Here is a 12009-nt window from a genome sequence, read left to right as displayed (position 1 = left end):
GAATTTCCTTGAGAGGAATTCCATTTGCGTAGCTTAATAGACTACAGCCTGGGGAAGTACTGCATCATTTCATGCCAGCTGTGGGAAGAAAAAGGACAATCCAACAGCAAAGACAGCATACAGTGACCTGGAGAACTTCCTTCTAAACCTGCCTCCAACTTGAGAGTTCCCAGCAATTTCCTTTCAAAGCAGTTAAGTTGAACTCTTCTTCAAGCAGTCACTGCAGGTGGGAATCATGTCATCCACAAGGTGAAATTCTTATTCAAAACTGAACTCCTCAGAGACTTTAGAAGAAGTGTTAGAACAAACAAACAAAACAAACAAACAAACCAGAGCCTCCACTCATTTCTTAATCTTTCCAGTGTCAGGGATCTTCACTATAGCTAGAAATATTGACTTTAACTGTGAAAGTGTTCTGATGGCAATATTTTCTGCCTGTTCCAATTGTCTTCTTCCATATGCATTATGCTACCGATGAATTTTAGAACTAAAATCAATACAGAATACTGTAACATGACATAAATGTGGACTTCACTGCACAAAGTATTCCAGCTGCTGTGGATTATCAAATTAAAATAAAATGCAAAAAGAAATCCACCAACCCTAAACTAAATAACCACCGCATTTCTGGAGCTGGCATTTGTATCTTTCTGTAATTCTGCCACATTAACAGACCTTTTGTTAAGCAGTTGGTATTGCATCCAACAGTTCGTAAGCAAAGCACCTACTGATAAGCAGTCCTTTCTTCTTTGAAGAATAGAGTCACAGCAAACTCTTTCAATTCTCCCTCTTTAAAGAGATTTCCTAGCCAGAATAAACTCGCTAGATGTTCACTAACCTGCAGTAAGAAATGATGAGTTTGAACAAAGAAAAACATACTTCAGTTCTTACTTCTAGGAGCTAAGATGTTAGATTTTCTTTGAACAATTGCATTGATATCTTCTCTTACTAGATTATAAGTAGGCAATCAGAAGGAAGGTCAGAAAGACTTGGAAAAAAGAGGAATTTCCAAAAGGTATGTGCATGTCCATCTATCACATTCATACATTAGATAGGTAGTTTTCACTGATATTCAACAAGCATTTTATTTAGGGCAGCTTGTTTTCCTTATATACAAAGTGTTGCTAAGTGACAGCAGTTGCAGCAAGAGTAAAATCTTTAGTGAACATTAACCAGAGGTAAGTCAACATGCTGGTGAGTCAGTATAAATTACAGACTTCCCATACTCCCCACTCCGCTTACAGTCACATATTTGAACTAATTCATTTGCAACTTAACTCTTCCTACTCAACAGTGTACATCCTCTTCAAATATTTTGAAAGATCTCTCTTCAGAACACAAATAGTAATAATAGTAATAAAATCCCTAATAAGTCTTTCCATTAATCCAACAGGGAGTGGATTTAAGCGTAGATCTCTTTTAAAGATCTGAAATATTTAAAACAACAGTATTATTTAAAACACAAGAATACTCTCAGTGAGTTGCTGAACTTAAATCACAGGAACTGAACCCACTCTTCTAGGAATAAATTAATGATCACTTGATTGCTTGTATGAGACATCAAGTAGAACAATTGCTTCACATGAAGAGAGGTAGTAAAAACACTGCATTCCTATTTAGAGCTTTTTCCTTCATAAGTCATTTCAATCGATACCAATAACATGAGCTCTTCTAATCTCACTTAAGAAGGAAAAGAGGAATAAGAAAAATAGGATATTAAATACTGATGATACTGCTAAGCAGAAATGTCTCCCCCCTCTCCCCAAACCCTACAAATTAAAATCACACATGAAAATTGACCTCTCATTTCAAATAAACCAGTTATTTGTTCCTCACTCAAAGCTGAGATTTTTGAAGGTTCTTCTTGGTACCTTTGACCAAGCATAGACACGTGCAGAGAAAACCAGTGCACCAATGATTTTATCTGAATCACTGAGACAACTGCAGCATGCAGCCAAATGAAACTAGGCATACTGTTCATCTTTCATTAAATCAAATTTATATGACGAACTTTTCCCATGAGCACGACAGGAACAACAGATAAGGCTCTTCCATCTATAGATCCTATCTTCACTTCCCAGAAGAGGAGTACAATGTTACTGCAGCAATTCTCCTCTAGAAGGCCTGCTAGGCATCTCCATCTCTGCCACTGAAACAAGGTAACCCTCAGCTTCGTTCCTTAGCTACCTCTGCCCAATGCAGCAGCTTCTGTAAAGCAGGTGTCATATAAAGCCAGTGTCCCACCCGAGCAACCTGCTGCACCCATGAACTAGTAAAGAATACATCCAGCTACTGGTGGCATTTCCTCTCTCCCAGCCCACACCTGGAGCTCATCTCACAAGAAGCAGATGGGCACCCTTCCCACCAGGCTCTGCTGAATACCCTGGTTTCCAGCAGAAGAAAGACCACACGTGCTGGCAGGGAGCTGGCAGGGAGCTTGCAGATCACAACTGAATCACAGGATATCCTCAGCTGGGAGGGACCCACAAGGACTAACAAATCCAATTCCTGGCTCCACATAGAACCACCCAAAATTCAAACACTATATCTGAGAGCAGTGTCCAAATGTGCCTTGAGCTCCAGAAGCCTGGGGCTGTGACCACTGCTCTGGGCAACCTGCTCCATGCCCACCACCCTCTGGTGCAGACCCTGTCCCTCACTGACCAGCTCCATGCCATTCCCTCAGCCCTGTTGCTCAGCGCTGTCCCTCCACTCCCTGTGAGGAGCTGCAGTCACCATTAAGCCTCCCCTCAGCTCCTAATGTTAAGATGTTAAGGCAGCTCCTCATTTCTAGGAAAACTAAGGACAAGAACAGTGGGTATGCTTTAAAAGCATATTTACTCCTCAGTTTAGAAGCAGCTGTTATGTATAATCTGTAAAGCACACGTTGCTGAACTGATGGAGTCAAAGTGAGCCGTCACCTTGTCTTATTAACCAGTGAGCATTTGGGTTCCTTATCACAGGATGTCTGAGGGTCCCGTAGCAGCTCTCAGTTAACACACTCCTTCTGTACAAAGTAGTAGCATTTGATTTAACCCTGAGCACGGACAAACTCAGCTCTCTAGCACAAGTAGCATAAGACAGTAGCATCATGAACCACACAATATGCTCTGCTCCAGGGAGCACTAATGAAGCAGGCAGCCCCATGCTCTGCATGTTATAGCAGGTAAGAAACGTGCTCTGATTTTCTGTATACACAACTCGGTAAGCTTTCAGAAGTAACATGCCTGCCTTTGGCACCACACAGGAATGGTGGGATGGATTACCACAGTCAGACATAAACCACGAAACAAGGCAGTGCTAGGACAAGAAATTATTGCATCTGCAAGTAAATTAGATTGCTAACTTCGTAGAAGCAAGGCCATATTAACAGTATTGGAAAGCATTCTGAATTAGGCAGTTAAAAGGTGCAACAGAAATATAGCTTTTACTAATTCAGTATCAGATCATTTATTGAAGGGAGAAGTCAAGGTTCCAGGTAGAGTGCCACCTATGTAGCTACTAGGATGGATGTCATGACACGTATAGAGAACAGGCTGACAACAAGGTGAAAGCTAAGGGAAATGACAGTGGATGGTGTTAAGTGGTGTATCTGGAGATAGTATCAACTATGGAGAAGATTTTTATTTCCTGTATGGTAATAACTCAAAACACAGATCTCTCTTTAAAACCTGAAAAACTAAGTAAAGAAACTAAACAAACAATTACATCAGACCTGGGAACCTTCCTTGAACAACACATACAAAATGGTACATGAATGGGTTACATAGACATGCAAAGAGTCCCACCATTAACTCTACAGAAGAGATTAGAATCTGTGGTATGGTTTACAGAAGTATAGTGTCAGATACTAACTACACCGTGTACTTTGCAATGCACTGTAAATTTAAAACCATTAGCAGCCTAAGCTAATTTGAGTAGTCTTCCTAATAAAGCTAAAAGGCCTCTGTCAGAATTTCAACCTGCCCTAAGAGCATAAACTAATCTTCCTATTTCCACTTAGTGCTCAACACATTATAGGCTAATTTTTGATACTTGTAATCTTTTAATGATGTTAATAGTAACAAACAACATGTTCATAATGCTCCCTTAAACACTTTCCTATTTCAAGCAGGGAACAGAAACAAAGGAGCTGTGCTCATGCTTACAAGCTATCATCAGTAGAGCCAGGAACAAAACCATTCAACTAGATTTCAGCGTAGCTCCTTTTCAAGGTACTTTTTTTGTTGCTCCTGTAAAAGACCCTCATTTAACCACTGCAGAAGATCATCTGTTGCACTGCGGTGCTTACTGCACTTCCCCCAAAACCAAAGACACAAGAACTTGAAGAAGACAAGGCACACGCAGCACTTACATTGTTATGACAGTATTAAGCAAATCTAATGGAGGCACAACCTATTTTAGAGGTTGGAAATTCTCTCTTGGAATTGAGTGCTATAATTAAGGATACAAAAACCTGGAAACACAAGCAATGTTCTAGTTCACAGAAACAGCAGGCTTAACTTGCTCTTTCCTTAGACAGCTCCTCATTCTGCAAATGACTTCGAACATAACATGCCAAAAATTCTGATGATATTCTCCTGACCTCTCATATGCTCTCTAGACATAAGTATAAACAGGCCACATGCACTCATTGCTCAGGCCACTGCACATGCTGATTTTCTGCACATCACAATAAGCATTACCTTTCAGTTTAAGTATTTGAAGCTCTCAAATTACAGGATGAGAACATCCATAATTCAAGAAGGTAAGAAATCTTCTTCCTTCTTCCCTCTAAAATATCAAAATATATTCAGATGCTTTAAAAAAATACATATCGGTTTCATTTATTTGCATACCAGGAATAGAATTTACAGCCGGTCAAGACAGGAAGAATAATCTTCAAACAGTCCACACAAAACCACTCACACAAACATGTAAGTCACGCAAAACTCGGGAGAAAGCAAACATGGGGTTTATATGTAGATGTTAAAACACTGGAAAGTATTTCAAAGGTCTTTTAGACGAACATTGGTATTCCAAGAGCATATGTATTTCTGTATTTACAGTAGTCCTCCACTAAGTGACATTAAGAAGCCATTCCCCACAGTGCATAGAAAATGGCAGCTTACACTGACCTACTGATTACACAAAACAGGCAAACAAAAGTGACCAGCATGATCAGCCCAAAACACACAAGGTACTTCTCTACCGTACAGAGAGAAATTTGTATGTTTAAGTAAATAGAGGCCAATCTGGAACATATTCAAGCATTCTAGAGTATACTCTAGGCCACGCTCACTCATTACACAAGGACAGATGTGACATGCAGAACTGCTCAGGGCACTGTGTGCAGAAAAGCCTGGTTTTATCCTACTGCTTCATAAATGAGAAGCCAGATTATATGCCATAACTGGTGACAGTGGATCCTACAGACAGAGGCCAAGTTTACACACATTTAACAAGTTCATGGTCTTGTAGCAGAAATAGAGGATCAGGTTTCTTAAGGCAGATTAGGTAGTGCAGTAATAGAGGGACCTTAAAACTTTTCAAACTCAAGTCAGTGGGCTAACAGCAACTTCTGTGCAACTCCTTCCTTGAAGTTCTTCCAGCCTTGCTGAAGTCATTTTTTCTTCCTCTCCTTTTAAAAAGAACCGGTTTTCATTTTAACTTGACCATCCAGATGAACCATTCTGTCACAGCACTAGCATATTTTAAACCTTCCTGCATCATCAGCCTTATCTCCCTGCCTTGCCTTACATAAATAAAACTTAAGATTCAGAGAGCTCAAACAAACTACAGTGGAGAATTACACCTCACTTCTCTCTACAAAGAGATCACTTAACTCTACAGATATTCTTCAACACAGCGCGCAGCAATTTCAGTCAATTTCTGTTCAGATTTTTTTGCAAAAGACTTCTATCATATGGTAAATAAGTTACTTTCAAAAAACTGAAGACATGTAAAGATCAAGTTCTTTATCTCTCACTGTATTGACAGAATCCTTTCCATTTTATCCTACTGAATCAATAGCCATCACTTCAGCTCCTGAAAACTACCAAGGAACTCGGTACCAACCACTCCAGAAAAAATAGCATGAAATTTACTGTGAACTACTTTACTGTGGGCTAGAGCTATTACAGCTGAGACAGTATGAAGCCAATAATAAAATACTGTGAAACCACTTTAAGTCTGTATGGCTTTTTCTATAAATCATCTTGAGACATCTTGCTTGCTCTGTGTTCCTATAACTAAGAACTATACCGCACACTTGAAGGATACATACTGTGTAGTAAGAAGCTGAGGAGTGAAGACGACCTGAGTAGACAATTGAGGAATTTAATCTTTTTTTCTTGATGGGTACCAATTTTGCAATTTCTGCCTCTGGATTTGTTTGCTTGCAAATGTATAAGTAGCATTCCACTCATTTTTATTGGATCTTCAGATAATTTCCTCATTTTTTCCTGTATGATTTATGTAGTAAACTAAACAAGCCAATCTAATCAAGAATGAACTGCTATTAAGACAATAAAGGCTAAGAAGGAAAGAAATATAGTTAGCACCTTTTTGTGGGATCACAATGACCTTGTATCTGTGTCAATGAAGCAAAGTTTTCCTCCACATCACTCAGTTCATTTGCATCCTGTACAACTCAAGAAGCCTGCAGAAATTATTACCAAATCAAAACACAATGTTTTCTATTTGTGACGACACAGTGAGCAACTACGTGCAACGAATGGATGTGTTTGCTATTCATTGCAGGATGCAACTACTCTTAGCAATACAGAATAGGCATGAATAAAGCAACTTCTTTGGACTACTTTTTAAATATATTAGCCATTTCATTTTAGATAAATGAAAGTCACGACTGACTACTACACAAGATTTCTGCTTTTATTTAAACAAGGACTGACAAGGGTTCCCATAACAAGTAAGCCTGTACTTACAAAGGAAAGAAACTCATCATAATGCATGCTTCAAGCAAATTATCATTCCCTTCTTTAATAGGCTGGATGAGAGCATGTCGAATACTATAAGGATCTACATTACAGCCAAGCTTCTCCTCCCATTCCATAAGCACACTGCCATAACTCCATCTTCCTTTTGGCAAAATGATGAGCAAACAGCACTATTGGAATATTTCCCCAGTATAGCTTAATAGCTAGTAGGACCAAATGCAGGATTTAGGGACTTGCTAGCAAAACCAAACAAAAGCACACAGCTTCTCCAGAAGCTCACTCAATACTTTGCTGGAGAAAACTTCTTAAAATACATTTATTTATTTTTTCAACTTTAAAAATGCAATGCATAACTTTTACACAGCACAAAGCCATCTTCACAGTGAAGAGCAACTCTAGGTTTAACAATTACACAGGATACTAAGACTTCAGACTAAAGGTATGTACGGTAAACCTTAATTTTCTTACATAATCATGCTTCAAAGGGAAATCAGACCCACAGTATAACAGCGTGTCCTTGAAAGGGGCACGCAGAAAGAACATTGTGTTCACACTATGAATCAAGGGGCACATGGAAGCAGACAAATTCCTTGGATTTCACTCTTTTTTAAAAGAAATGTATCCAGACCTTTTTCTAGCCTACGCAAGAAAAAGATGTTTTAATAAACTGCCAAATCATACAAAACGCGTTGTTGCATTGGTAAGTACTAGACTAGTTTTAACCTGTAAGTTAAACAATAGGAATAGCTGTATACTTCAGACAGTCAAAATCTATCCAGAACAATACTTGCCTAAGAATGCATAAGAACCTAGTTACTTGTTACCAACAGCAGAGACCACAATGTCAGAGATCGTTTTCAAGTTACGTATCTCTACATACACATTGACATTACACCATGTTTACATTACTAACCCCTTCTTTCCAAGAGATAGATTCTGAGGAAGTCAGGCAAGGAAGATGCCCATGAACAAGTAATGTGTCAAAATACCTAACTCTGTATGCATTTCTTGGTAACACTACTGAGAGAACACAGATGGAAACAAAGAACTGAAAGGAGTCTTCTCAAGGAAAAAAACAAAAAGCAACAAACCAACAACACACAAGAAAACCCCAAACATCACAAGTTTAACTGCTGTTATTACAGGTTATATGATTTCTCGCTTTCAAATTCACTAAGTTCAGTCTGCATTACCCTCATTCAAAGCTGCACTATAACTTTGCTTTTCTATAATTCATTTATCATATCCAATCTATAGCTTGTTCAGTTCACATCCATTTGTTCTTGTGCCAGCTCTGTCTTTCAAATTAAATAGTTATTTTTCCTCCTTATTTTTCACTTTCTGACATTCACTTGGAATACAATCACATGTAATGCAGTGGTTCAATGAGTACTTCAAATACCATTAGCAAACAATCAAAGGAGAAGTCTCAGATCATCAGCATATCTGTCTTCTGCAGACGAACTCAGAACAGAATCAGTGAACTGACTAGCAGAAAACCAACCTAGCAGAAAACCAACCTACCAAAACAAAGCTTATTTTTTCATCACCTCAGTTCCCCATTTCAGTTCACCACAGAACTGCTTCTCCTTTGCAGCAGTGGAAAGGTGGCAGAGAGAAAAAAGGTGGCATACTCACACACTCACTGAAAGCATTAATCTGACTATAGCATGACTTCATTAACCTACCCAACCTCTTCTAAGTCATCTTCCTTCTCTAAAACACACTGCCCAGGACTATCACTTCCATTTTTGGAAGTGGCAGAGATGATCTGAATCCATTTTTACAGAAGTTGAATCAGAACGTGTATGCAGTGATAAACATTAATATGTCATTATTATAACGCAGGAAAACATTTGTTGCCCCCCTTTCCGCCAGATCACTCCACTTCTGTGGCTTATCCCGGATCACATGCAGTCTTTTTTCCTCTTCCCTAGGTCTTCCAATGTTGATTCCTAAGCATACATTATTACTCATGACTTCATTATGCATCCCACTTCCACCATCACAGTATTAACAGTTATCCAGTCATTGCATGACATCCCAGTCTTCCTTTGTACCAATGACTCCCCAGGTTTGGTAACTAATGTTAGATTTGACTCTGTATGTGCTGCCATAGCCACTCAGAACACCCCAAGTCAGTCTTGAGAAACACCACTTGCAAGCATCTCTCAGATCAGCAGTTCCCCTTCTGTTGCTCCTTTATCTTCCTCATACTGATCCTTACCCAACTTCTAGCTCTTGTACTAATTCTCCAGCATTTCCAACTTGAAAAAAAAAAAAAAAAAGATTTATTTTGTTGCACTGTGAGATACATTATCAAATTCAAGGCAGATTAGAGCTACTACATTTCTTTTACAGAGAAATTAATCATTAACTGTTATAAAAGATGCAGGTCAGTCAGGCGTGAGCTATCTTTAGCGAATCCACATAGGTCTCACTCTACTTATTTTCATATTGTTAATTAAATTCTTTCCTTCACAAATTCTCTAGAGCCTTGCGCGCTACTGATGAAGCTCATTAGGCTGTGGCTGTGCATCTCCCTGTCTCCAGTTCTTTTAGGATACGTTCTATGTATTTCAGTATCAAATCCGTTTAGGCAGAGGTAGAATACATTTATTAGTCTTGTTCTCAGGGCTCCAGTTTCATGGATGAACTCTTTCTAAATTCTGAAACAAGCTATCTGAATTCTTAAATCAAGCCAATGGAACTTATGTCTTTACCTCCCCATCCCATCTTTATTTTCACACTTGATATCATTACATTCACTGAAAAAGATGACAAGGGATTTGTTTAAAATAATCTGCTAATGATTCAAAGAAATAAGCCTCCCGTTCTGCTTACTGACTGCCCTCATCCAGTTCCTTTTATGTTAATGTACACGAAGACTGCTGTAGTTGGCTTTCCTTTACAAAGTCAAGCTGTCTGTAGCTCTAAAAAACGTATTTATATTCCCACAGCTCTTACTCTGGTGACACTGCAACTTTTCCCCCCCCTCTGCAAATTCTCTAATTAATATCTTAAGATAGAAAAAAAGAAAACTTGAAGTTTTTCCCATCCATTTTTAACAACACTTGAAAAATCACTTCTAAAACCATATTACTGGCAGCAAGGTGAAATTCAATATTATGTATAGTTTTTGGTTTGCTATTGCATCCAACCTGCATAATATTACAACTAGCATAAACTCAGATATAATGAAAGTCACAACCACTTTTGTCTCCAACCTGTGTTTTTTCTAAGTGGCCAACAAGAGCGAGGGCAGCTTTATAGGTGTTCTTCTTCCTAAGACACTCAATGGATGTTCATCTCTTAGCAGTATTTGGCAAGAAAGCAACTTGCTAAATATTGCAAGCCTTGCAACCCAAGGTGATCTAATTACATCAAGAAACTGATCCCACAAACAGATGCAGGATGCCTTGAGAAGAATGCATTATAAAACAATGCAGATCTCTTGGAAAAATGGATTTAAGAACATACGATGAATGACCACTCCTAAGCTTTAGCCTCTGTTGTATGGCAATTTGTTTTACATGTTAACATCCTGAACTTGTTTAATTTCCTGAAGTACTAATAAATATTAACTCTTTGGTACCTTATACAAATGTGATGTTCACATCAGGACAAAGCCCTGCTAGTCCTGCAGACTCACTGCAGGTTGAGCCCAACATTAAAGCTATCTACTGGGATACTAAAACAACGATGTTTGGAGACGAGCTGGGGAACAAAAGCCGATTCCCAAGGTTTTCTTTCACTTTAGGGATGGAAAGACCAAGCATTCAAAATTACCCTGGAGCTTCACAACGTTTAAAAACAAACCAGCAATCATGTGATTAGAAGTTATTCATCATCCAAAAACTATTTGCTTTCCTGACCACAGCGCGGCCTTCCAAAGCAGAGAACACAATTTCCTCAGGTTTCTAGATACTGCCCAGTCACAGAACGTGGAATGACTGCAGGAGTTTAAATACCAGATGTATTTCTTGAGGTAAGACTTGAAGAAAAGAGTTCGAATACCAGTCATTTGATTGGATCAAATGCCATTTTATATACTCAGTCTCAAAAAAATAAAAATAATCATTCCTGCAACAGCCTCGCCAAGATTAAGTTAGAGAGCAAAGGAGGAAACGCAACGAGAGCACAGAATACCTGCGAAACACAGGACACAGAGGGCCTTGAAGACACACTGAGCGCTGGCAACGCACAGCTGTCGGGTGGCCCCGTCCCCTCCAGGCAGTCCTGCGCGGAACCGCTCCTGCCCGACCCCGGGCACCCCACAGCCCGCACCGGCGGGGGATCGCAGCAAGGGGCTCGTAACCGGCCCCCAGCCCGCTGCAGGCAGCGCCCAGCCCAGAACCAGAGGCACACTCCCGGGGCCCAGCGCTCACACCCCTCACCTGACAGCCCTTCTTATGGTGGAAGCCCACTACCACGATATGCAACACCGGGCCCCGCGGAGGGGCGGCCAGTGGCGCGCCCCGCTTCTCCATAGAGCCCGGCGATGGCCGCTCCGGAGGATACCGCCCAGGCCGGGCTCTCGCTCCGCCTCCTGGTGCCGAAGGCCGAAGGGACGGACCCCAACCGACTGCGCTTCCGCAGAGCCCGGCGGGGGGAGGCGGAGCGGGGCCGCCCTCTTCCCCCTCGCCCTGCCCCCAAACGCGTTGTGTGTCCCGGCCCGCCCCTACCGGCCTTCTTCGTTCTCGCTACGCTGGAGCATGCGATGAAACCGACATAGAAAAGTGCTTGATTTTATTAAAATTTAAAGATATTTAATTAAAATTTCGTCGTACCTCTCGGAGACGGGGCAGCCCCGATCACGCTCCCTCGTTAACCTCGGTGATTTGGTTCTGTGTGTTTAAACCAACAGCCAGAGATTGTGCTCATCATCACTAAGGTCCTCTGTGGGAAGCAGAGGAAGATAAGATGGTCTTTTTGAAAAGAGCCTTAAAGAATAGTGCTCAGAGGAAAATCTCATCGCTAACACAATATCCAGAGGCTCCAATTATAACAATAAAGCGTGTAATTATGTATTGTTCCTCAGTTTCAACAGAACTTCCATTATATGTACATT

The 12009-nt window shown here is 40.3% G+C and overlaps 1 protein-coding gene across 1 annotated transcript in view; it reads right to left on the bottom strand.

Moving 5' to 3' along the window:
• The window catches only part of AVL9 (AVL9 cell migration associated), a 33608-nt gene extending 22050 nt beyond the window's left edge, over positions 1 to 11558 (bottom strand). The window contains exon 1 of the mRNA XM_072329492.1: positions 11336 to 11558. Coding sequence (XP_072185593.1) covers positions 11336 to 11428 — 93 coding nt within the window. The 5' untranslated portion in view covers positions 11429 to 11558. The remainder of the gene's footprint in view (positions 1 to 11335) is intronic.
• Positions 11559 to 12009: the final 451 nt, after the last annotated feature.

Source organism: Excalfactoria chinensis, chromosome 2 (genome assembly GCF_039878825.1).
Source record: "Excalfactoria chinensis isolate bCotChi1 chromosome 2, bCotChi1.hap2, whole genome shotgun sequence".
In the NCBI taxonomy this organism is placed as follows: Eukaryota; Metazoa; Chordata; class Aves; order Galliformes; family Phasianidae; genus Excalfactoria; species Excalfactoria chinensis.
This window is presented reverse-complemented; position numbering and strand designations above follow the sequence as displayed.